Source organism: Pogoniulus pusillus, chromosome 15 (assembly GCF_015220805.1).
Source record: "Pogoniulus pusillus isolate bPogPus1 chromosome 15, bPogPus1.pri, whole genome shotgun sequence".
NCBI classification, from domain to species: Eukaryota; Metazoa; Chordata; class Aves; order Piciformes; family Lybiidae; genus Pogoniulus; species Pogoniulus pusillus.
The window spans coordinates 1,164,550-1,188,804 of NC_087278.1; the positions used below are offsets into that span (position 1 = coordinate 1,164,550).

General features: G+C 55.7%; 1 protein-coding gene across 1 annotated transcript in view; it reads left to right on the top strand.

The window, feature by feature from the left end:
* EEA1 (early endosome antigen 1) overlaps positions 1-24,255 on the top strand; it is a 48,044-nt gene that overhangs the window by 14,460 nt on the left and 9,329 nt on the right. Inside the window, exons 6-23 of the mRNA XM_064154910.1 lie at positions 28-93; positions 2,237-2,276; positions 3,704-3,811; positions 3,925-4,046; positions 5,996-6,151; positions 6,900-7,016; positions 8,209-8,547; positions 9,820-9,969; positions 11,357-11,476; positions 12,378-12,581; positions 14,470-14,670; positions 14,947-15,060; positions 16,175-16,330; positions 17,769-17,908; positions 18,492-18,822; positions 20,083-20,184; positions 21,373-21,567; positions 22,789-22,971. Coding sequence (XP_064010980.1) covers positions 28-93; positions 2,237-2,276; positions 3,704-3,811; positions 3,925-4,046; positions 5,996-6,151; positions 6,900-7,016; positions 8,209-8,547; positions 9,820-9,969; positions 11,357-11,476; positions 12,378-12,581; positions 14,470-14,670; positions 14,947-15,060; positions 16,175-16,330; positions 17,769-17,908; positions 18,492-18,822; positions 20,083-20,184; positions 21,373-21,567; positions 22,789-22,971 — 2,844 coding nt within the window. The remainder of the gene's footprint in view (positions 1-27; positions 94-2,236; positions 2,277-3,703; positions 3,812-3,924; positions 4,047-5,995; positions 6,152-6,899; positions 7,017-8,208; positions 8,548-9,819; positions 9,970-11,356; positions 11,477-12,377; positions 12,582-14,469; positions 14,671-14,946; positions 15,061-16,174; positions 16,331-17,768; positions 17,909-18,491; positions 18,823-20,082; positions 20,185-21,372; positions 21,568-22,788; positions 22,972-24,255) is intronic.

A 24,255-nucleotide genomic window follows, 5' to 3' on the forward strand; every position in this document is an offset into this window, starting at 1 on the left:
TGCCCCTCCCCTGTGTTTCCCCCCCAGGAGGAGAGGTGGTACTCAGAAGAGCTGAAGAAGGAGCTAGAGAAGCGGCAGGGGCCGCGGCAGCAAGTAATTGCTTTAAAATACTTGCAGCAGGTTTCTCAGCAGCATTGCCAGTGGAGAGTAAAACCCTTTCTGTAAGGCACGTGGCCTGCTTTAGTTAGTTCCATGGTTTGAATATTGACTTGCTCTTGAACACAAAGCTGCTCCTCTCTCCTCAGTTAGCTCAGTGTCTGCAAATCACGACAAAGGCAGAATGGCCTGGGCTGGAAGGGGCTTCCAGAGCTCATCCAGTCCAACCCCTCTGTAGCCAGCAGGGACATCCCCCACTGAAGCAGGCTGCACAGGGCCCTGTCCAGCCTCACCTTGAGTATCTCCAAGGGCCTCAACTACCTCCATGAGCAAATGACTCTTCCCAGAGTACCCACAGCATGTTCACTTTTGCTTCTGGTTGGCTTCTTTAGAATTCACTTTATTCAAACAAAGAAACAAACAACCTCATTAACTTATTCACTAAATCCAGTTCATTAACCCCCCCAGACAACCCAAAATGGCCTTTGGGCACAGGAGTCTGTGCTGCAAAGATCTTCAGCTTGGGCTGTGTTGTGCCCAAAGGGAGCTCTGAGCTCTGTTCCTATAAGCTATTTGAGATGTTGGCTTGCCACAAACCTCACAGATTGCTTTCTGCCAGAATTCCTGCCCAGAGTGTCTGTAGTGATGGCTGGAACCTCTCTTAGCTGCCCAGAGTGTCTGTAGTGATGGCTGGAACCTCTCTTAGCTGCCCAGAGTGTCTGTAGTGATGGCTGGAACCTCTCTTTCCCTGCCCAGAGTGTCTGTAGTGATGGCTGGAACCTCTCTTTCCTGCCCAGAGTGTCTGTAGTGATGGCTGGAACCTCTCTTAGCTGCCCAGAGTGTCTGTAGTGATGGCTGGAACCTCTCTTTCCCTGCCCAGAGTGTCTGTAGTGATGGCTGGAACCTCTCTTTCCTGCCCAGAGTGTCTGTAGTGATGGCTGGAACCTCTCTTTCCCTGCCCAGAGTGTCTGTAGTGATGGCTGGAACCTCTCTTCCCTGCCCAGAGTGTCTGTAGTGATGGCTGGAACCTCTCTTAGCTGCCCAGAGTGTCTGTAGTGATGGCTGGAACCTCTCTTAGCTGCCCAGAGTGTCTGTAGTGATGGCTGGAACCTCTCTTAGCTGCCCAGAGTGTCTGTAGTGATGGCTGGAACCTCTCTTAGCTGCCTAGAGTGTCTGTAGTGATGGCTGGAACCTCTCTTTCCCTGCCCAGAGTGTCTGTAGTGATGGCTGGAACCTCTCTTAGCTGCCCAGAGTGTCTGTAGTGATGGCTGGAACCTCTCTTAGCTGCCCAGAGTGTCTGTAGTGATGGCTGGAACCTCTCTTAGCTGCCCAGAGTGTCTGTAGTGATGGCTGGAACCTCTCTTTCCCTGCCCAGAGTGTCTGTAGTGATGGCTGGAACCTCTCTTAGCTACCCAGAGTGTCTGTAGTGATGGCTGGAACCTCTCTTTCCCTGCCCAGAGTGTCTGTAGTGATGGCTGGAACCTCTCTTTCTCTGCCCAGAGTGTCTGTAGTGATGGCTGGAACCTCTCTTTCTCTGCCCAGAGTGTCTGTAGTGATGGCTGGAACCTCTCTTAGCTGCCCAGAGTGTCTGTAGTGATGGCTGGAACCTCTCTTTCCCTGCCCAGAGTGTCTGTAGTGATGGCTGGAACCTCTCTTAGCTGCCCAGAGTGTCTGTAGTGATGGCTGGAACCTCTCTTTCCCTGCCCAGAGTGTCTGTAGTGGTGATTAGAACCTGTGTTTTGAGGGCAGATTTGACTCTTGAGGACAGAGAAAGGTTGAGGATTGTTTCTTGAGTCTTACAGCTCTGAAAGTCTGATGGTGATAGGTGAAATGGACAATCTTGGCCCTTTCCAGTCAGGTTCATAGAAGGAGTTGGGTTGGAAGAGATCTTAAAGCTCATCCAGTTCCACTCTCCCTGCCATGGGCAGGGACAGCTCCCCCCAGCCCAGGTGGCCTTGAACAGCTCCAGGGCAGGGAGTCTTCCAAGCAGAACTGTTTGAACCAGGGCTGCTTAGGAATCTTTGCCACACTGGAGCACAGAAGTGTTTATTTCCCTGCCTTTGCCACACCTGGGATGAGTTTGGGGAGCAGCAGTTTCTATTCCTGCAGTCTCATGATGCCTTTCTCCTGTTCCCTTAAGGATGCCAAGCCTGATGGATTGCCAACAACCACATCTACAGGTGAGTAACGTTTTGCTGGTTCATTGCTGCACCCTTCTGCAGCTCCTGTTGGGTTTTCTTTCACTGTAGCTTTCAGCTTATGAGGGAAACAAAAGCACTTTTGGTAAATTAAAAGACCTAGAAAGCTGGAATGGTAAATCTCTGCTGGGAGGAAAGCTGATTCTAAGTGCTTTGGGTAGCTGTAGTCTGGGCAAACTTTCCAGAAGCTTGACAGAACTGAAGCAGACTTCCTCCTGACTCTGAAAGCAGGATTCAGGAGCACTTTTGGACATGTTTTTAATCATCCTGCAGTCCTGTGAGCAGCTCTGGAGCCCCCAGCACAAGCAGGACATGGAAGTGTTGGAGGCAATGCAGAGGAGGCCACCAAGATGCTGAGAGGGCTGCAGCAGCTCTGCTCTGAGCACAGGCTGAGAGAGTTGGGGCTGTGCAGCCTGGAGAGGAGAAGGCTTCCAGGAGAGCTTGGAGTGGCCTTGCAGGATGTGAAGGGGGCTGCAGGAGGGCTGGGGAGGGACTATTGACAAGGTCTGGTGATGAGAGGAGGAGGAGGAGGAGGAATGGGTTTGAAGTGGCAGAGGGGAGATTGGAAGTGGATGTGAGGAAGAAGTTGTTTGCAGTGAGGGTGGTGAGACACTGGCACAGGCTGCCCAGAGAGGTTGTGGAGCACAGAAGCAGCCAATGTGATCTTTGATCAACCTCCCTGGGCAACCTGTGCCAGTGTCTCCTCATCCTCACTGCAAAGAATTTCTTCCTCATCACCAGTCTCAATCTACCCTCCTCAGGCTCCAATCCCTAGATGCTGCTAACATCATCCAGCCTGGCCTTGAACACCTCCAGGGAGGGCACATCCACAGCCTCCCTGGGCATATCTGACTGATGTGATTAGAGAACCACAGAATGGGCTGGAAGGGCCCTCCAAAGCTCATCCACTCCAACCCCCCTGCAGTCAGCAAGGGACATCCTCCACTAGATCAAGCTGCTCAGAGCCTTACTGAGCTTAACCTTGAACACCTCCATGGACTGAGCCTCCACTACCTCCCTGGCTGACCTCTTGCAGTGTTCCAGCACTCTTCCTGGTGCTGAACCTCTTCTTCACATCCAGCCTCAATCTCCTCTGCTCTGATTCCAAGCCATGTGTGACTGATGATGATTAAAGAGCTTTTAATCACCACTGAAGGCTTGGAGTTCAGCAGCATGTGGCAGTCATCTCAGGGGCTCTTTAGTGGAAAAATCACAGGGAGTTAATCCTGCAGAGCACTCAACCAGTGCCAGCATCATGCTTGTGGCTGTTTCATGTCGGTGAAGTTGTTCCCTCTGCTCAGTCTGCTTGGGTGTGAAGCAAATTTGGGTGTGCTTTGCTCTGGGTGGGGATAACTGTCCTGTCCTGGGTGTTTTCAAGGTAATAATGCTCTGCTCTTTTGTGGCTCTAGACTCGTTGGAACGGCAGCTGGAAGAGGTCCAAGTAGAGAATTTCAACATTAAGCAAATGAAAGACTTATTTGAGCAGAAAGCAGCCCAGCTGGCCACTGAGATTGTTGGTAAGTGCCTGCCTGGGCAGCCTCTGCGAGCCAGCAGTTGTTCAGCTCCTCCTAGGATGAGCGATTTCATCTCACAGCTCTCATTTGTTCTACTTCCTCCTCCTCCTCCTCAGATCTCAAATCAAAGTACGACGAAGAACTCAGCCTGCGGGAAGGAGCAGAGCAGAAACTGGCAAACCTGAGGCAGGAGCTGCAGAAGGAGAGGAGTGCAGTGGAAGACCTGAAGACAGAGCTGGTACTCACCTCAGCCCGGGGGGGTGTTGCTTGTGGCAAGCAGTCAGGCTCTGGTGAGCCTGGAGCTGTCTGCTGCTGGGCTGAGGAGCTGCAGGCCCACGCTGGCTGTGCTGCTCTGTCCTGAGCTCACCCTTTGCTGCCATGAGGTGCTGCTTGTGCTCTGCCTGGCCCTGGCCAGCTGCAGATAGCAGAAGTGCTGCCAGGTGGCTTGCAACGTGGTGCTGAAAGACTGGCAGCTGTCATCACCAGGCCTGGGTTCAAGTTGTGCCTCCTGCTCTTGGCTGGCAAGAGCAGTGTGTGCATTCCAGCAGTTTGGCTCCTGGTGGCTCTCAACCCAGCCATGGCTCCAGGCAGCAGTTCAGTCACAGCACTTCTCAGGCAGTAGTCAAGGGGACCTCAGACTTCTCCCACTGAGCCACTGCTTAGACCCTGGAGAAAAGCAGGACTCATTTATCCCCCTTCTCCTCTGGAGTCAGCTGCCCAGGGCTCATTTATCCCCCTTCTCCTCTGGAGTCAGCTGCCCAGGGCTCATTTATCCCCCTTCTCCTCTGGAGTCAGCTGCCCAGGGCTCATTTATCCCCCTTCTCCTCTGGAGTCAGCTGCCCAGGGCTCATTTATCCCCCTTCTCCTCTGGAGTCAGCTGCCCTGAAGGGCTCACTTGGCCCTGCCTGAGCACTGGGCCTGGCCATTCCTCTCTGTTTAGTTGTTTCTTTTCTTCTGTATCCTTCTCCTTTCCCAGTACCTCTTCTCTTGGAGATCACAGGTTGCTTTGGGTTGGAAAGGACCCTCAGAGGTCACCCTGTCCCCTGCACTCAGCAGGGACATCTCCAGCTAGATCAGGTTGCACAGGATGCCAACAGGTTTGCTCTTGAGTGTCTCCAGGGCTGAGCCACCCACCACATCTCTGGGCACCTGTTCCACTATTTCTGTGAAGAACTTCCTGCTAATGTCCAACCTACCTCTCCCCTGCTCCAGGCTCAAACCACTGCCCCTTGTCCTGTCACTAAACAGCTCCTCCCCAGCCTTCCTGTGGGTCCCCTTCAGGTACTGAAAGGCTGCTCCAAGGTCTCCTCCAGAGCCTGCTCTTCTCCAGGCTGAGCAGCCCCAAGTCCCTCAGCCTGTCCTTGTAGTAGAGGTTCTCCAGTCCTCTGATCATCTGTGTGGCCTCTTCTGGACCCACTCCAGCAGGTCCAGGTCCTTCTTGTGTTGAGGTCCTCATAATTGGACACAGCACTTCAGGTGAGTCAGAATCAGAATTAATCAAGTTGGAAAAGACCTTCAAGATCATCCAGTCCAACCTATCACCTGCCACCTTCTGATTAACTCACCCATGGCACTCAGTGCAGCCTCCTCTTCAACACCTCCAGCCATGGGGGCTCCACCACCTCCCTGGGCAGCCCATTCCAGTGCCAATCACTCTCTCTGACAACAACTTCCTCCTAACATCCAGCCTGAGCCTGCCCTGGCACAGCTTCAGGCTGTGTCCCCTTCTTCTGTCCCTGGCTGCCTGGCAGCAGAGCCCAACCCCACCTGGCTACAGCCTCCCTGCAGGCATCAATGAGCTCTGCCCTGAGCCTCCTCTTCTGCAGGCTGCACCCCCCCAGCTCCCTCAGCAGAGCAGAGTGGCAGAGTCTCCTCTCCCATCTGCTGCTCACTGTTCTTTAGGTGCCAGCACTCCTTTCCTCTGCTTTCTCTCGTGTCCCCTGTTGCCTTCCCTCTCCTTTCCTTCCATAGCTTTTTCATCTGGAGGGCTGGCACAGATTTTCTTCTCCCTTTTTCGTTTGTTTTGGGTCTGTTTGGGTTTGGGTTTGTGGTTTTGGTGCTTCTTGCACAGCTGTGGTTCTGCCTGAGGCACCTCGCCTGGAAGCTGATGGTTTGAAACATCGTTGGAGGTGGCACTGACACTGGATCTGTGTCTGCTTTGCTCACTGCTACTGCTCTGCTCTTCAGCTGCAAAGGCCTGGTGTGGAAGATGTGGCTGTCCTGAAAAAGGAACTGGTGCAGGTGCAGACACTGATGGACAAAATGACCTTGGAACGCGAGCGGGAGTCTGAGAAGCTGAAGGATGAGTGCAAGCAGCTGCAGGCAGAGCAGGCAAGCTCAGAGGTAACCACAAAGTCATGATGGGTCAGGGTGCAGGGCACCTCAGAGATCTTCTACTCCAACCTACTTGCTATGAGCAGGGGGCACCTCTTAACTAGACTCTGCTTAAGGCCTCCTCCAGCCTGGCCTGCAGCACCCCCAGCAAGGAGGCAGCCACAGCCTCCCTGGGCAGCCTGGGCCAGGCTCTCACCACCCTCACACTCAACAGCTTCTGCCTCAGCTCCACTCTCAGCCTGCTCTGCCTCAGCTCCAAACCATTGCCCCTTGGCCTGCCTCACACCCCCTCAGCACAGCTCCCTCTGCAGCCTTCCTGCAGGATGCCTTCAGCTCTTGGCAGCAGCTCTGAGGTGCCCTGGAGCCTTCTCCTCTGCAGGCTGCACCCCCCCAGCTCCCTCAGCCTGTGCTCACAGCAGAGCTGCTCCAGCCCTGCCAGCATCTTTGTGGCCTCCTCTGGTCTCTCCAGCAGCTCTCTGCAGGCAGCTACCAAGTGTTGAGTCTTGAACACCTCCAGGCAGGAGGTAGCCACAGCCTCCCTGGGCAGCCTGTGCCAGACTCTCAGCACCCTCCTGCTGAAGAACTTCTTCCTAATCCCCAGTCTAAATCTGCCCTCCTCAATCTTCAGCCCATTCCCTCTCTTCCTGTCACTGCCAGATGTTTATTTGTGTGCCCTGCTCCCAGCCATCTTCCCTCCTGTTGAGCTCTGCATGCAGGGCTGAGGCTGCAGTGTGAGTTGCTCTGTTTGTCTTTTCAGGCTACCATTAACCAGCTAAGAGCTGAACTTGCCAAAGGACCTCAGGAGGTGGCTGTGTATGTGCAGCAGCTGCAGCAACTCCAAAGTTTAGTCAAAGAGCTTGACCAGAAGAACCAGGTGAGGCTGATGCTGATGTTCTTCCTCTGCTTGTCAGTTCACAGTAAAGTGGAGACACCTCAGAGGCTGCATTAGGTGACCTGTGAAGGTCTCTTCCACACACTTCTCTGAGCAACAGCATTTGTGGTTCAGTTCCTGTCCAGTGCTATGCAGCCACAGAATCAGAGGGTTGTTTGGGTTGGAAAAGGCCTCTGAGATCACTCAGTCCAACCAGCAGCCCAGCACCACTATGGCCACCAGACCACGGCCCCAGGTGCCATGGCCACAGGTTTCTTGGGCACCTCTGGGGCTGGGCACTCCACCACCTCCCTGGGCAGCCTGTGCCAACCCCTGAGCACTCTTGCAGCACAGACATCTTTCCTCCTCTCCAGCCCCTGGCACAGTGCAGGATGGAGCATGCTGCATTTGGATGTGCACAGCCACCTCTGGCTGCCTTGGAATGCAGGCAGCTGCTGCTGTGCACCAGTGCAGTGTTTGCAGCCTGTGCAAACCTGGAGCAGGGAAGCTTCTTCCACCTCCTTCAGGAGCTCTGCTGAGCAGAGCAGGTGACAGGTAGCTAAGATCAGTTCTCTGGGAGCAGCAGGAGTTGCCTTTCTTGCCTTGCTGAAGCACTGTCAGCTGGGGCTGGCTTGCCTTGCAGAGGCCAGCAGCTGGCTTGTAGCCCAGAGGAGACCTCTAATGTGCAGAGCCAGGGCGTTCCCTGGGGCCTGATTCTGAGCCTGGGGTTGGTCTCTGTGTGGTGCTTTGGTTTGTTCTTTGGTTTTGAGGAAAATGGACCTGAAGTGCTCAGTTCCTCAGCTGCTCCTGCTGGAGCTGCTCTGAAATGTGAGCAGTGACTTTCCCTGTAGGGGTGACAGGGCACTGGAGCAGGCTGCCCAGAGAGCTTGTGGAGACCTGCTCTGGAGACATTCAAAACCTGCCTGGCTGTGTTCCTGTGTGACCTGCCCCGGGTGAGCTTTCTCTGGATGATCTCCAGAGGTCTCCTCCAGCCCTCTCCATTGTGTGATTTCAGTGCTTACAGCCCCCCCAGCCTGTGCTTGCAGCTGAAGCTCTGTTTGAGCTGCAGAGTTAACTTGGGGGACGTGAAACAGAGGTCACTGTTCTCTTTAGTAGTCGTCTTGGGCAGGAAGCTTTCTCCTCTTGACATCTGAGCAATGCAGGGCTGCTCTTCAGTGGCTGTAACTCTTCTCAGGGCCTGACTGAGAAGCTGCTGAAGAAGGAACTGGACTACACCCAGCTAGAAGAAAAGCACAATGAAGTGTCTGTGAGCAAGAAGAACATCCAGGCAAGCTTTCATCAGAAGGACTTGGACTGCCAACAGCTCCAGGCCAAGCTGTCTGCTTCTGAAGCCTCCATACAGAGGTTACAGACAGAGCTAGGTGAGAAGGGGGAGGCAAGCCAGAAGCTTAAAGAGGAGTTGTCTGAAGTAGAAACAAAGTGCCAGCATCTGAAGGCAGAGTGTAAACAGCTCCAGCAGCAGAGGGAGGAAAAAGAGCAGCACAGCCTGCAGCTCCAGGGTGAGCTCAGCCAGGTGAGTTCCTTAAGCATGGAACCATTCCTCTTTTAAGGACCTTGAGGATCCTCAAGCCCAGCCTTCTGCCCACCCCTCCATGACCACAGAGCATGGCCTGGATCATCCTGGTGAGATAGTTCTTGAAAGCATTCCAGGAGGCTGTTGTGAACTCTGTGTGCAGCTTTTACATGCACAGGCACTTCCCTGCCCTTATGGGAGGGCAAGAACTCAGACTGCATCTGACCAGAGCTGGAGCTGGCTGGGGAACATCCATAGAGACACCGAATGCACTGGGGGGGAGGCTCCAAAGGTCATTGGCTCCAGCCCCTGGCCAGTGAGCAGGGACATCCCCAACTAGATCAGGTTGCTTGGGTTGGAAGATCCCTCTCAGACCACCCAGTCCAACCAGCAACCCAACCCCACCGTGGCCCCAAGTGCTGTTTCCACACCTCCCACTAGAAGAGGTCACTCAAGGCCTCATCCATCCTGGTCCTGAACACCTCCAGGGAGGTTGTGGAGCACAGAAGCACAGAATGTGATCAGATCAAAGATCACATTGGCTGCTTCTGTGCTCCACAACCTCCCTGGGCAACCTGTGCCAGTGTCTCACCACCCTCACTGCAAACAACTTCTTCCTCACAGCCACTTCCAATCTCCCCTCTGCCACTTCAAACCCATTCCTCCTCCTCCTCCTCCTCCTCCTCCTCCTCCTCCTCCTCCTCCTCCTCCTCCTCCTCCTCCTCCTCCTCCTCCTCCTCCTCCTCTCATCACCAGACCTTGTCAATAGTCCCTCCCCAGCCCTCCTGCAGCCCCCTTCACATCCTGCAAGGCCACTCCAAGCTCTCCTGGAAGCCTTCTCCTCTCCAGGCTGCAGAGCCCCAACTCTCTCAGCCTGTGCTCAGAGCAGAGCTGCTGCAGCCCTCTCAGCATCTTGGTGGCCTCCTCTGCACTGCCTCCAACACTTCCATGTCCTGCTTGTGCTGGGGGCTCCAGAACTGCCCCCAGGACTGCAGGTGGGGTGTGAGGAGAGCAGAGCCAAGGGGCAGAATCCCCTCCCTTGCCCTGTGCCCACACTGCTCTGGCTGCAGCCAGCACAGGGTTGTGTCTGGGCTGCACTCACCCTGCAGGCTCCTGTGGAGCTTTGCATCAGCCCAGACCCCCAGGGCCTGTTCCTCAGGGCTGCTCTCAGCCACTCCCCACTGGTGCCTGGGCTGTCTGAAGTATCACAGTATCACAGTGGAGAGCTCTGGCTAAGAACAGCCCCAGCAGCTCCCTGCCTTTGCCTTGCAGCTGCACAGTAAGCTGCTGGAGGCCGAGCGGCAGCTGGGGGAAGCCCAGGGGCGGCTGAAGGAGCAGAGGCAGCTCTCCAGTGAGAAGCTGATGGACAGGGAGCAGCAGGTGGCTGACCTGCAGCTGAAGCTGTCTCGGGCCGAGGAGCAGGTAGGACACTTCCTGGGCTCCCTGCAGGCTCCACTTTGTTCTGCTTCTGATGGGACCCTGTGCTAGTGCTGTGGTGGATGAGCTTCACCCCACGGGGATGTCCTGGGACCACTGCTCTTGAAAGGCTTGGGGCAGAACTGATGAAGTCCTAATGCCTGTTTTGGCCTAAAATGGCCTTCTGCTTGAATCTGCCTAAATACATCTGCAGTGCAGGTTTCTGTAAGGCTCATCAGCTGCACCTTTTGTGCCTGGTGCTGTAGGCATGAGCAGTGCTGCCATCCAGGGAGCCCTGGGCAGAGGGGAGGGCTGGGCAAGGGGGATAAGAGTCCTGCACCTGGGGAGGAGCATTCCAGGCTCCAGGACACATCAGATATTGACCTGCTGGAAAGCAGCTCCATGGAGGAAGCCCTTAGAGTCCTGGTGGCCACGGGACAGCAAAGTGCCCTTGTGGCCAGCAAGGCCAAGGGGATGCTGGGGGGCTTTAAGGAGAGTGTGGCCATCAGGGCAAGGGAGGTTCTCCTGCCCCCCTGCTCTGGTGAGGCCACATCTGGAGTATTATGTCCAGTTCTGGGCTGCCCAGTTCAGGGGGCACAAGGAACTACTGGAGAGAGTCCAATGGAGAGCTCTGAGGGTGCTGCAGGGACTGGGAGCTCTGTGTGGTGAGGACAGGCTGAGAGCCCTGGGGCTGCTGAGCCTGGAGAGGGGACCTGAGCAATGGTTACAAATGTCTGAGGTGGGGGTCAAGAAGCAGGGGCCAGGCTCTGTCCAGTGGTGCAGTGATAGGACAAGGAGCAGCAGGCATCAGCTGGAACCCAGGAGGTTCCACCTCAGCAGGAGCAGAGACTTCTTTGCTCTGAGGGTGCTGAAGCCCTGGAGCAGGCTGCCCAGAGAGGGAGTCTAGAGCCAGGCCAAGGGGGAATGGTTTGGAGCTGAGGCAGAGCAGGCTGAGAGTGGAGCTGAGGCAGAAGCTGTTGAGTGTGAGGGTGGTGAGAGCCTGGCCCAGGCTGCCCAGGGAGGCTGTGGCTGCCTCCTTGCTGGGGGTGTTGCAGGCCAGGCTGGATGAGGCTCTGAGCAGCTGAGTGTAGCTGAGAGGTGTCCCTGGGCATGGTGGGGAGGATGAAGCAGCTGAGCTCTGAGCTGCCTGCCAGCCTGAGCCATTGTAGGACTCTGAGCAGCAATGGTTTGGGTCAGGTTTGGATTCTTTAAGTAGCATTAGACATTTTTGTGCTGCTTTTCAGATCCTCCTGTTCAGACTAAGATCTTGCAGTGTTGAGCATGAGTGTGGAGCACTCCTGGGGTGCTGTTTGCTCACTGGAGTGATGTTTGTTCACTCCTTAGGCTGGTTGGCTTCTTGCTTTTTGGGTTCTTTTCACTTCTTTCTTTTTAGCTGAAGGAAAAAGCAGCAAACTCCACAGATTTGCAGCACCAATTGGACAAAGCCAAGCAGCAGCACCAGGAGCAGCAGACACTTCAGCAAAACACCACAGCAAAGCTAAGGGAAGCCCAGGTATGAGCTGGGGGCCCTCCTCTGAAAGTGCATTTCAGGATTTTGTGACTTCAGTTAGGTTTTCTTTCCAGAAAAGGAACTTGCAGGACTTGCCCTGGTGTCAATCCATAGGACAGAAGACCTGCACCTGGGGAGGAACAACCCCAGGCACCAGCACAGAGTACAGGTTGATCTGCTGCACAGCAGCTCCATGGGGTCCTGGTGGACAAGAAGCTCCCCACGGGCCAGCAATGTGCCCTTGTGGCCAAGAGGGCCAATGGTGTCCTGGGGTGCATCATGAAAAGTGTGGCCAGCAGGGCTAGGGAGGTTCTCCTGCCCCTCTGCTCCGCTCTGCCCTGCTGAGAGCACTCCTGGGATGCTGTGTCCAGTGCTGGGCTCCCTCATTCCAGACAGGGACCTGCTGGGGAGAGTCCAACAGATGAAGGGACTGGAACATCTCTGCTGTGAGGAAGAGCTGAGAGCCCTGGGGCTGGAGGGTGGAGAAGGCTGAGAGGGGACCTGAGCAGTGTCTATGACTGTCTGAGGGTGCCAAGAAGAGGCCAGGCTCTTTTTGCTGGTGCCCAGTCACAGGACAGGGACAATGGACACAAACTGGAACCCAGGAGGTTCCACCTCAACATGAGGAGAAACTTCTTTGGTGTGAAGGGTGCTGGAGGCCTGGAGCAGGCTGCCCAGAGAGGCTGTGGAGTCTCCCCTGGAGACTTTCCTGTGTGCCCTGCCCTGGGTGAGCCTGCTCTGGCGGTGGGGGAGGACCTGATGATCTCCAGAGGTCCCTTCCAGCCCCTTCCATTCTGTGACTGTGTGGCAGAGAAGGTGTTCAGTAAACTTGCCCAGGGTTTGTGCATGAGGAACAGCTGCTTGAGGCCTTTGTCGTGAAGGGAGCTGCTGTGTGATTCTCTAGAACGACCTGGAGCAAGTCCTGAGGCAAATTGGAGACAAGGACCAAAAAATACAGAACCTGGAGGCTTTGCTTCAGAAAAGCAAGGAGAACATCTCCCTGCTGGAAAAGGAGAGGGAGGACCTGTATGCAAAAATCCAGGCTGGAGAAGGAGAAACTGCAGTGCTCAACCAGCTGCAAGAGAAGAACCATGGGCTGCAGATCCAGGTGAGCACTGACAGCCTTGCCTCTTGGCCTCCACCCTCAGCAGGACTCCTGTGTCCTCTTCCTCCCTCCTCATCAGCTGTGCCACTGATCTGTGCTGTTGCTCTGGTGCTTACTTAAAGATCTTGCTGTCACTTTCACAGGACTTGTCCTCACTATCTTCATTGAGGCCAGGCTAGGTTGGAGCCTTGAGCATCCTGGGCTAGTGGGAGGTGTCCCTGCCCATGGAGAGGGTTGGATCTAGATGACCTTTAAGGTCCCTTCCAAGCCAAACCATTCTGTGAGCACAGGAGCAGGAGTCCTTAGACGTTTCCTATCTAAGCAGGCTGCTAATATGCTTGGAAATAATGTTTGCAGAACTATTGGCTTCTCTTGTTCAAAAGGAGGTTTAATTCTTGCTGTCATCACCAAAACTCAGCTTGACCTGCACCTGTTGTCCCCTTGCCATTGTGGTTTTACTACAGTAAGGCCAAAGGGACAATTTTAGGGCAGGGTAGATTGAGGATGGACATCAGGAGGAAGTTCTTCACAGTGAGAGTGGTGAAATGCTGGAGCAGGTTGCCCTGGAGGGTGATGGAGGCTTCATCCCCAGAGACATTCAAGATCAGACTTGATGTGTTCTGCACCTGGGTGGGTGCAGTCCCAAGCACAGCTCCAAGCTGGGTGGGGAATGGCTGAGAGCAGCCCTGAGGAACAGGCCCTGGGGGTCTGGGCTGATGCAAAGCTCCACAGGAGCCTGCAGGGTGAGTGCAGCCCAGACACAACCCTGTGCTGGTCTGCAGCAAGAGCAGTGTGGGCACAGGGCAAGGGAGGGGATTCTGCCCCTTGGCTCTGCTCTCCTCACACCCCACCTGCAGTCCTGGGGGCAGTTCTGCAGCCCCCAGCACAAGCAGGACATGGAAGTGTTGGAGGCAGTGCAGAGGAGGCCACCAAGATGCTGAGAGGGCTGCAGCAGCTCTGCTGTGAGCACAGGCTGAGAGAGTTGGGGCTGTGCAGCCTGCAGAGGAGAAGGCTTCCAGGAGAGCTTGGAGTGGCCTTGCAGGATGTGAAGGGGGCTGCAGGAGGGCTGGGGAGGGACTATTGACAAGGCCTGGTGATGAGAGGAGGAGGAGGAGGAATGGGTTTGAAGTGGCAGAGGGGAGATTGGAAGTGGCTGTGAGGAAGAATTTGTTTGCAGTGAGGGTGGTGAGACACTGGCACAGGTTGCCCAGGGAGGTTGTGGAGCACAGAAGCACCCAATGTGATCCCATTCTGTGCTTCTGTGCTCCACAACCTCCCTGGAGGTGTTCAGGACCAGGCTGGATGAGGCCTTGAGCAACCTGTTCTAGCGGGAGGTGTCCCTGCCTCTGGCAGGGGTTTGGAACTGGCTGAGCTTTGAGGTCCCTTCCAGCCTAAGCCATTCTATGACTCTGTGTGTCCCTGGGCAGCCTGCTCTAGTTGGAAGTGTCCCTGCTGCCTGCAGAGGGGTTGGACAAGAGGACCTTTGAGGCTCCTTTCCAACCCAACCCATTCTGTGGTTCTGTTTTCATCACTAAGTCCTAGAATGGCTCAGGTTGGAAGGGCCATGGGTAGGGACACCTCTCCACTAGGCTCAGCTGCTCCAAGCCTCATCCAGCCTGGGTTTGAACACCCTCAGGGAGGAGGCATCTATTAACCTCTCTTGAAGTCTGCTGTTGTCTGTAGTGTGGCCTCACTGTAACAGTACAGAAGAAATGAGATCTTGCTGAGCCTGCAGAACCATCCTAAGCCTTGCTATTATTCAGAAGCTCTCTGACCCCCTTCATAGAATCAACCAGGTTGGAAGAGACCTCCAAGACCATCCAGTCCTTGGACCTGCTTTTTCAGCCTTCTCTTCTACTTCCTTCCTTTGCTTTCATTTCCCCCCCTGCAGGTAACTCAGCTGACAGAGAAGCTGAAGAATCAATCAGAAAGTCACAAACAGGCTCAAGAGAATTTGCATGAGCAAGTGCAGGAGCAAAAGTCCCATCTGAGAGCTGCCCAGGACAGGGTCCTTTCCCTGGAAGCAAACATCACAGAGCTCAGCAGCCAGCTCAATGAGAGCAAAGAGAAAGTGTCACAGCTGGATGTGCAGGTAATGGAGCTCTGTCTGCTGCTGAGGAAGCCTGCTGCTGATTTCTGTCTTCCTTCCCCATCAGACTGGACCTTAGGGAAGGTTTGGTCACAGCAGAAGTGGTCAGGCATTGGCACAGGTTGCCCAGGGAGGTTGTGGAGCACAGAAGCACCCAACGTGATCTTTGATCACGTTGGGTGCTTCTGTGCTCCACAACCTCCCTGGAGGTGTTCAGGACCAGGCTGGATGAGGCTCCAGTTAAAGAGCTCTTTCACTGCAGTCCCCTTTGCCTTGCAGGTCAAAGCAAAGACTGAGTTGCTGCTTTCAGCAGAAGCCTCCAAAGCTGCCCAAAGAGCAGATCTGCAGAACCACCTGGACACTGCCCAGCACGCACTGCAAGATAAGCAGCAGGTGATGAACATACAGCTCCTGTGTCCCCCAAAATCACCCCAGCAGCTTGCTTCCAAAGCAAACCCACACCTGGGCATCCTGTGCAACTCATCCCTTGCCTCTGGTGTGCATCCTGGTGGCTTTGCTGTGAGCAGCACCAAGCTGGTTTGCAGGAGGGGGAAGAATGGGATTGAGAGTCCACTCCTGGCTGGGAAGTTGTGGGAAAAGGGAGATTTAGGCTGGAGATCAGGGAGAAATCTTTCCAGTGAGGGTGGGGAGACACTGGAATAGGTTGCCCAGGCAGGCTGTGGAGGTCTCCTCCCTGGAGGTGTTGAAGGTCAGGTTGGATGAGGGCTTGAGCAGCCTGGACTGGTGGAAGAAGCCCATGGCAGGGGAGTTGGAACTGGATGAGCTTTAAGGTCTCTTCCAGCCCAAACCACTCTGTGATTCTAAAACAGGGCTTGATGGAGCTCTGAGCAACCTGATCTAGTTGGGGATGTCCCAGCTTAGTGCAGGGAGGTTGGACAAGAGGCACCTGGGGCCAGTGTTTAGTGGCCATGGGGGTGTTGGGTTGATGCTTGGGCTGGGTGATCTCAGAGGCCTTTTCCAACCCAAGCCATTGCTGTGATTTCACCAAGTGCTTACTGAAACAGTTTGAGTTGTCAGAATCAGTGCTGCTGGGGTCTTCATGGGGACCCCCAGCAGGTGCTGGCACAGCAGCATTTCTCAGCAGGGGAGTGGGATGGATTGCTGTAGGCAGAAGGCCTCTTTGGGCAACTGTTACACAGTTCATAGATTCATGGAATGGGTTGGGTTGGAATGGACCTCAAAGCTTATCTGGCTCCAACCTCCCCTGCCATGGGCAGGGACACCTCCCACCAGCCCTAGGTTGCTCAAGGCCTCATCCAGCCTGGCCTTGAACACCACCAGGGAGGTTGTGGAGCACAGAATCACCCAATGTGGTCGAAGAGATGGATGAGCTTTGAGGTCCCTTCCAACCTAAATCATTCTGTGATTTTCTTGCCCCTCAGACTTTGATCTGAGCATGTTAGAAGGTTTAAAGCAGTTGTGAAATCAGTCAGTTTTGGAGGCTAGTTCAAAAAACTACTCACCCTGTGTTGTGGTTTCACCTCAGGAGTTAAACAAGGTCAGTGCCCAGCTGGAGCAGGTGACAGCTAAGCTGAATGACAAGCAGGAGCACTGCACTCAGCTGGAGGGCAGCCTGAAAGAGCACAAGGAGAAATGTCTGTCTCTGGAGCAGAAAACTGAAGAGCTGGAGGGACAGCTGAAGGTTTGTGTCAAACACAGCATCTGGGAGGTGGAGGAGCACCTGCAGAAGTGGAGCTTCTTGGGTTACAGCAACCCCACACAGGTGCACCTGGGGGTGCTGGACTGTAGCAGCCTGAGCGTGAGCCAGCAGTGTGCTGGCCAGGGGCAGAGTGATTGGCATTGGAATGGGCTGCCCAGGGAGGTGGTGCAGTGCCCATGCCTGGAGGTGTTGCAGCCAAGCCTGGCTGGGGCACTTAGTGCCATGGTCTGGTTGGTTGGGCAGGGCTGGGTGCTAGGCTGGGCTGGCTGAGCTTGGAGCTCTCTGCCAACCTGCTTGGTTCTATGATTGTATGCTGAGGGGACTGGAGCAGTGCCTGGTGAGGAGAGGCTGAGGGCCCTGGGGCTGCTTAGTCTGGAGAAGAGAAGACTGAGAGGGGATTGAATCAAGGTCTCTAAATCTCTGAGGGCTGGGGGTCAGGAGGGGGGGACAGGCTCTGCTCACTGCTGCCTGGCACAGGACAAGCAGCAGTGGATGGAAGCTGCAGCACAGGAGGTTCCAGCTCAGCACAAGGGGAACTTCTTGCCTGGAAGGGTCCCAGAGCCTGGCACAGGCTGCCCAGAGAGGCTGTGGAGTCTCCTCTGGAGCCTCAATGCTCAGCAAGAGCTAAAGGGCAGAGGGCAGGAGGCTGGGGCCAGACTCTTTTCAGTAGTGCCCAGTGACAGGACAAGGGGCAAGAGGCACAAGCTGGAAGCCAGGAAGTTCCACCTGAACATGAGGAGGAACTTTGGTGTGAGGGTGCTGGGAGCAGGCTGCCCAGAGAGATTGTGGAGTCTCAGTTGTGGAGTCTCCTGCTCAGGAGAGATTCCAGATCCACCTGGACAGTGTGATCCTGGGCAAGATCCTGCTTTAGCAGAGGGATTGGACTGGATGACCTCCAGAGGTCCCTTGCAACCCCCAGATGCTAGGCTCTGGTGATATCTACAGCCACTTGTTTAACTGCTTTGGTGGTGTTTGGTGTGTAGAGGCAAGGTCCTTTAAAGGGTGTCAGTCCCTTCAGACCTCTTCCTGCACACACCATGAGTGGGAGGCATCATTTTAGAGTCAGTGCAACAGGCTGCCCAGGGAGGCTGTGGATGTCCCCTCCCTGCAGGTGTGCAAGGCCAGGTGAGAGGTGTCCTTGCCTAAGGCAGGGGTCTGGAACTGGCTGAGCTTTGAGGTGCCTTCCAGCCCAACCCATTGCATGACTCTGTGGCTGGTTTGTCAGAGCAGTTGTGGAGGAGCAGGAGGTTTGCAGGAGCAAGACAAGGAAAGGGACCTGGCGAAGCCCCGCAGCAGGCAGGGGGCTGTGAGCAGCGCCGGCAGCAGAGGCTCCACACACTGCCTGGCTTCTGCTTCTCCTTGCTGTCTGCATTGTGCTGGTGCTGCCCTGGTGCTCTCTGACATGATGTTTCTCTCTCAGAAGCTGGAAGCTGATGGCCTGGATGCTAAGGCGAGCAGAGAGCAAACTCTGCAGGAGCTACAGCAGCAGCGGCGGCAGGCGGCAGAGGCAGAGCTGAGGGCAGCAGAGCTCAGCAGAGAGCTGGAAGCAGCACGAGAAGCGTAGGTGTCAGCTGGGCACAGCACTGTGAAAGGCTCAGCAGCAGCCAGCACTGTGCCCAGGTGGCTAAGAAGGCTACCAGCATCCTGGCCTGCAGCAGCAGTGGTGTGGGCAGCAGTGGTGTGGGCAGCAGGGGCCTGGGTCAGCAGTGGTGTGGGCAGCAGGGGCCTGGGTCAGCAGTGGTGTGGGCAGTGATCCTGCCTGAGGCACTGCTGAGGCTGCACCTCAATTACTGGGTTCAGTTTTGGGCCTCTCACTGCAAAGTACATTGAGGGTCTGGAGCAGATCCAGAGAAGGGCAACCAAGCTGGGGCAGGGTCTGGAGAACAGGGCTGGGGAGCAGCAGCTGAGGGAGCTGGGGGGGTGCAGGCTGAGGGCAGAGCTCATTGCTGTCTGCAGCTCCCTGAGAGGAGGCTGCAGGGAGGTGGGGTTGGGCTCTGCTCCCTAGGCTCAGGGGGTAGGAGGAGAGAGAACAACCTGAAATCCTGCCAGGGAGGGTTAGGTTGGAGATACAAAAGAGCCTGGGAAGGAGACTCAGAAAACTAAGAGAATTTCTCCCTTTTGGGGGCTTTTCTTCTATTTGCAGAGTGTCCAATGCTGGATTGGATTTGCAGAAGAAATCTGAGGCCCTTCAGCAAGTGAAACAGGAAATGTCCAAGCAGGAGGAGGAAAAGGCCAGGCTGAAACAAAGCCTGGAGAAATCCAGTCGGGAGACAAGTCAACAGCTCAAGGAATTAGAGTCTAAAATGCAGGCAGCAACGTCTGAGCTGCAGCAAGTGAAGCTGGAGAAGGAGTCTCTCTTCAAGGACCTTGCAGCTACCAAAGAGAAGCTCTCCAAAAGCTCTGAGTCCTTCAAAAAGAGGAAGGAAGAGCTAGAGAAAGACATCCAGAAAGGCAAAGCAGCTGTGGCAGAGATGGTCAGTAGGCTGCCTCTGGGGCATTGCTTGGGCTCTCCCCAGGCTGCCAACCTGGGTTTGTCCACAGGAGCAGAGTCCCAGCACTCTCCAGAGGCCTCTCCCCTGCTGCATGTCCCCTCCCTGGGGGTGTTCAGGCTGGATGAGGCCTCGAGCAGCTGAGAGGTGTCCTTGCCCATGTCAAGGGATTGCAGCAGATGATCTCTGAGGTGCCTTCCAACCTGAGCCATTCTAGGATCTGTGATTTGGGAATGCTTAGCCTGAGGTCTCAGGAGGGCCCTTGGAGACAGCAGAGTTTCAGCGAGGTCTCAGAGCAGGCTCATGAGTGCTTGACCACCAGAGCAGCTAAAGAAAATGAACTCTGGCCCTAGGATGCAGCTGCTTCTTCCCTGCTTTGCTTCTCTGGTTACAGGAATGGGCACTGTGTGAGTACAGAGCCACAGCACCATGCAGTGGCTTAGACTGGAGGGCACCTCACAGATCATCTACTCCAACCCCCTGCCATGCCCAGGGACACCTCTCAGCTGGACTCAGCTGCTCAAGGCCTCACCCAGCCTGGCCTGCAACACCCCCAGCAAGGAGGCAGCCACAGCCTCCCTGGGCAGCCTGGGCCAGGCTCTCACCTCCCTCACACTCAACAGCTTCTGCCTCAGCTCCACTCTCAGCCTGCTCTGCCTCAGCTCCAAACCATTGCCCCTTGGCCTGCCTCACACCCCCTCAGCACAGCTCCCTCTGCAGCCTTCCTGCAGGATGCCTTCAGCTCTTGGCAGCAGCTCTGAGGTGCCCTGGAGCCTTCTCCTCTGCAGGCTGCACCCCCCCAGCTCCCTCAGCCTGTGCTCACAGCAGAGCTGCTCCAGCCCTGGCAGCACCTTTGTGGCCTCCCCTGGTCTCTCTCCACAGCTCTGTGTCCTCCTGCTGCTGGGGCCAGCAGCCCTGGAAGCAGGATTGGAGGTGAGGTCTGAGCAGAGCAGAGCCAAGGGGCACAATGCCCTCTCTTGCCCTCTGCCCACACTGCTCTGGCTGCAGCCAGCACACAGCTGCCTGCTGGGCTGCAGGAGGGCACTGCTGGCTGCTGGCAGCTGCTCAGTACCCAGCACCCCCAAGGCTCTTTCTCCAGAGCTGCTCTGCAGCTGAGGAGCAAAGCTTTATCACTGGAAAGGAAAGCATCAGAGCCTGTCAGGGCCGTGTGGGTCCTGCAAACAGGAGAGCTGATGCCCAGGCTCAGAAGCTGACAGGAATATTTCCTTCTCTTCTCTCTTCCAGGAGAAATCTTACCAAGAAGTCAAACACCAACTGCAGGTCCAGACAGAGTCTGTAGCTAAAGAGAGGAATGAACTGAAGAACTCCTTGGAGAAAAAGGAAGGGGTAAGCTCTCTGCTTGGCCACCCAAGGCTCTAGCTGAGAGCTGTTGAGCAGGTTCACTTCTAGCCTCCTGAGAGACAAGGAGGTGGCAGATCTCAAACTGTCACCTCCCTGGGGCACTGAAATCAGGTGATCCTAAAGCTTTGCTGGGTGCTTCAGGGGGAAGCTTTAACTCCTGGACTTTAAAGTTTCACATTTAAAGCTTAGATGGGAAGCTTCTAGAATCCAGCTTTTACTCCTGCCTGCATGTGCCCCACATGCCTTAGGGAGAAGTTTTACTCCCTTCAGATTGTGAGACAATTCCTTGGTCTCACTGGGGCCTCTTTTTTTGTCTCCATGTTTCCATCCAGCAAAAGCTGTCAGCCTGGGGCCTGGCTTAGTCTCAGGCCTAATGAGCTGTGTGAGGCTGGCAGGAGATCTGCAGCTGTCCTAGGAGGGTTTACTTCCTCTTGTGGTCACCACTTGCCCGATGCCAAATGTTGTGGTCCAGCTGGCAGCCTGGAGGCCAAAGCTGCTGCCAGGGATTTCTTTGCCTGTCGCTGAAGAAGAAGATAGGATCAGTGGAGACAGTTTGATGGACTCCTGCTGCCTGAGAGAGGCTTTGTGGCTGTGATGGTCACTGGCTCTGTGCCTGCTGTGGTGCTCCCCTGGCTCCTCTCTCAGGCAGCAGCTGCAGCGCTCTGGTGCTCTGTGGCCAGCGCAGGGTTTGGTGTCTGCTGCAGCTGGCAGGAGGAAAGAGCAGGCAGCTCTTGGCCTGGGAAGAGTTGCCTGCTCTTAACTCTGAGTGGTGAAAAGCCCAATTGTTCCTCAGAGGAGAGGAGACTGGGAGCAAGAGATGGTTTGAATGTGTTATGGTAGCTCTCGAGCCTGCTTGCCGCTGTTGCAGCACCTAGAAGGGAGCAGCAGCACAGCTGGACACTGCTTCCTCCAAATCGTCTGAGCTGAGCCTCACAGCAGAGCTGCAGCAGAGAGAAGTAGAGCAGGGCCAACCCTTCAGCTTCCTGCTACCAGAGGGTTCTGCTCAGCTTCTGCAAGTCTCAGTTGCTGCAGCTGTATCCTCAGCCTTGACCATTGTTTGACCTGTGCCAGTGTCTGCCTTCTGAGCCAGCTGAGCTGCCAAGCACACAGCCCAGCAGGTGCCCGGTGGGTGAGCTCCCAGTGCTGAGCAGTCATTTGCTGTTGTGAATGCAGATTGCCAAGCAGCTGTCTGTGGAGCTGGACTCAGCACGGGCACAGGCGCTGGAGATGCAGGGGCTGCTGAAGGAGAGGGAGAAGAGTGAGCAGCACCTCCAGGGGAAGCTGAGGGACTTAAAGGAGTCTTTTGAGCAGAAGAAAAAACACAGTGAGACCCTGCAAGCTGAGCTGAAAACTGCCCTTCTGGAGAAGGTAAGGCTGTGCCCTGGGCTCTGCATGGCTCTGAGGGGTGCTGCAGTTTGATGCCCTGCCTGTGGGGCTCAGCAGCTGCTTGCCGTGGTCTTGTCAGGCTGTAAGGGGAACAAAATGGTCAGGTGTGGCTGGAGGCTGGGGGCAGAAACAGCAACCATACTGCAGTAAAAAGCAGTGCTGAGAGGGAGTTCTGTAGGAAGGAGTCCCACAGAAGCCACTCCCTGCTGGCTCAGTACCAGTCCTGGGAGGCCTGCTGCAGGTTTTAGCAGGGGTAGGGTTGTACAGCTACCCATGGCTGTATGGAGTGGTTAATGGCACTCAACTGCTGCAAGGCTGAGAGCCCTGGGGCTGCTCAGCCTGCGGGAGAGAAGGCTGAGAGGGGACCTGAGCAGCTGAGGGCTGGGGGCTAGAGAAGGGGCCAGGCTCTTGGCACTGGTGCCCAGCGCTAGGAGCAGGGGCAGAGGACACCAACTGCAACCCAGGAGGTTCCACCTCAGCCTAAGGAGAAGGTTCTGTGGTGTGAGGGTGCTGAGCCCTGGAGCAGGCTGCCCAGAGAGGCTGTGGAGCCTCCTTCTCTGCAGCCTTTCCAGCCTCATCTGGCTGTGTTCTGTGTGCCCTGCCCTGGGTGCTGCTGCTCTGGCAGGGTTTGGGTGACCTCTGCAGCTGCCTTCCAACCCCTCCATGCTGTGGCTGTGTGAGTTAATGAGGTGCAGGAGCAGCTGGACTGCAGGGGCTTGGGTTTGCTCCAGGGGCTGCCATCTCCCTGCAAAGCAGCAGAGTCTGGAGAGCAGCTTGGGCAAAGCCTGCAGGCTTTGAAACAGCCATGGCCAATTTACACCAAGCCTGCTCTCAGTGCACCAAAGGAAGCTGCCAAGAGCTCAGATGTCCTGAAACACAGGGGAAGGTTGTGGTGTGTGCCAGGCAGCGTTCAGTGGGCTGCTGTGCCAGGCTGTGGTTGTCCTCTAGGCAGCCTGTGGAAGCTGCAGGACGTGGAGACATTGTTTAGGTGTTTGCTCTTTCCCTTCATCTTCTGGCAAGGAATTAGATGCTGCTGTGCAGGGAGTTACAAACATGGATGTACAATGACAAACATCAGGTCACTGAGCTGCAGTTTCTGCAGTGGGGCAGAGCCCTCCCTCTCCAGAACACACTTTGTAGAAACCCTGAAGCTTCCTGTGCTGTCTCTACCTCCAGCTGAGACTTCCCCTGCTTGTGTTTCAGGCAGAGCTGGAGAATAAACTGCAGCAGCAGTCGATTTTGTCAGCACAGGAGCTGAAGGCAGAGAAGGTCAAGCTGGCAGAGCTGCAGAAGACCCATGAGACACAGAAGGAAAACATGGAGAAGCTGCAGCTGGACCTTTATGGGAAGGAGTCTGAGCTGCTGGCAACCAGGCAAGACCTGAAGGTACTCACACAGCATTTTAATGTCCTGTGCCACTTAGTAGAGCTGTTTAGAACTGTTTGGAAGTGCCAGAACCACACAGGAGTGAAAATATCTACTGATCCATATAGAATTTGGATCATATATTGGTCATTTAGATCATATTTGGATCATATTTGCCATACAGAACATGACACCAAGCTAGGAGCAGCTGTGGAGCTGTTGGAGGGTAGCAGAGCCCTGCAGAGGGACCTGGCCAGGCTGCATGGGTGGGCAGAGGCCAAGGGGATGAGACTGAACAAGGCCAAGTGCAGGGTTCTGCACTTTGGCCACAGCAACCCCAAGCAGCACTGCAGGCTGGGGCCAGAGTGGCTGGGAGCAGCCAGGCAGAGAGGGAGCTGGGGGTGCTGGCAGAGAGGAGCTGCAGAGGAGGCAGCAGTGCCCAGGTGGGCAGCAGAGCCAATGGCATCCTGGGCTGGCTCAGGAGCAGTGTGGGCAGCAGGACAAGGGAGGTTCTTGTGCCCCTGTGCTCAGCACTGCTCAGGCCACCCCTGCAGTGCTGTGTCCAGTCCTGGGCTCCTCCATTGCAGAGAGATGCTGAGGTGCTGGAAGGTGTTTGGAGAAGGGCAGCAAGGCTGGGGAGGGGCCTGGAGCACAGCCCTGTGAGGAGAGGCTGAGGGAGCTGGGGGGGTGCAGCCTGCAGCAGAGGAGGCTCAGGGCAGAGCTCGTTGCTGTCAGCCAGGTGGGGTTGGGCTCTGCTGCCAGGCAGCCAGGGACAGAAGAGGAGCCAGAGCTCAGGCGGTGCCAGGGCAGGCTGGCAGCAGGGCTCTGGTAGGGTTGGTGGCTGCGAAGGGACGGCAGGAGCTGGGCTGTGCCCGCAGCGCCGCCTGCTGGCCGCTGTCTGCAGTGGCAGCGCTGGGGTCGCCGCCTCGTCCCGGGCCGCAGGCTGTGGTGCCAGCAGCAGCTCCTCAGCTGAAGCAGAAGCCAAACTGGTGAGTGTGAGGTGTGCTTTGATCCAACAGGAATTAGATCAAGCTTGCAAATGCTACAGGTTCTGACTGAAAGTGATAGATATGAATGCTAAATGCTGCTGGGGAGGAGCAGCTGAGGGAGCTGGGGGGGCTCAGTCTGGAGAGGAGGAGGCTGAGGGAGACCTCGTTGCACTTTGCAGCTCCCTGGAAGGAGGCTGCAGTGAGGTGGGGGTTGGGCTCTGCTCCCTAGGCTCTGGTGCTGCAGAGGCAATGGCCTGAAATTGTGCCAGGGGAGGGTTAGGTGGGAGAGGAGGAAAAATGTCTCTGCTGCAGGAGT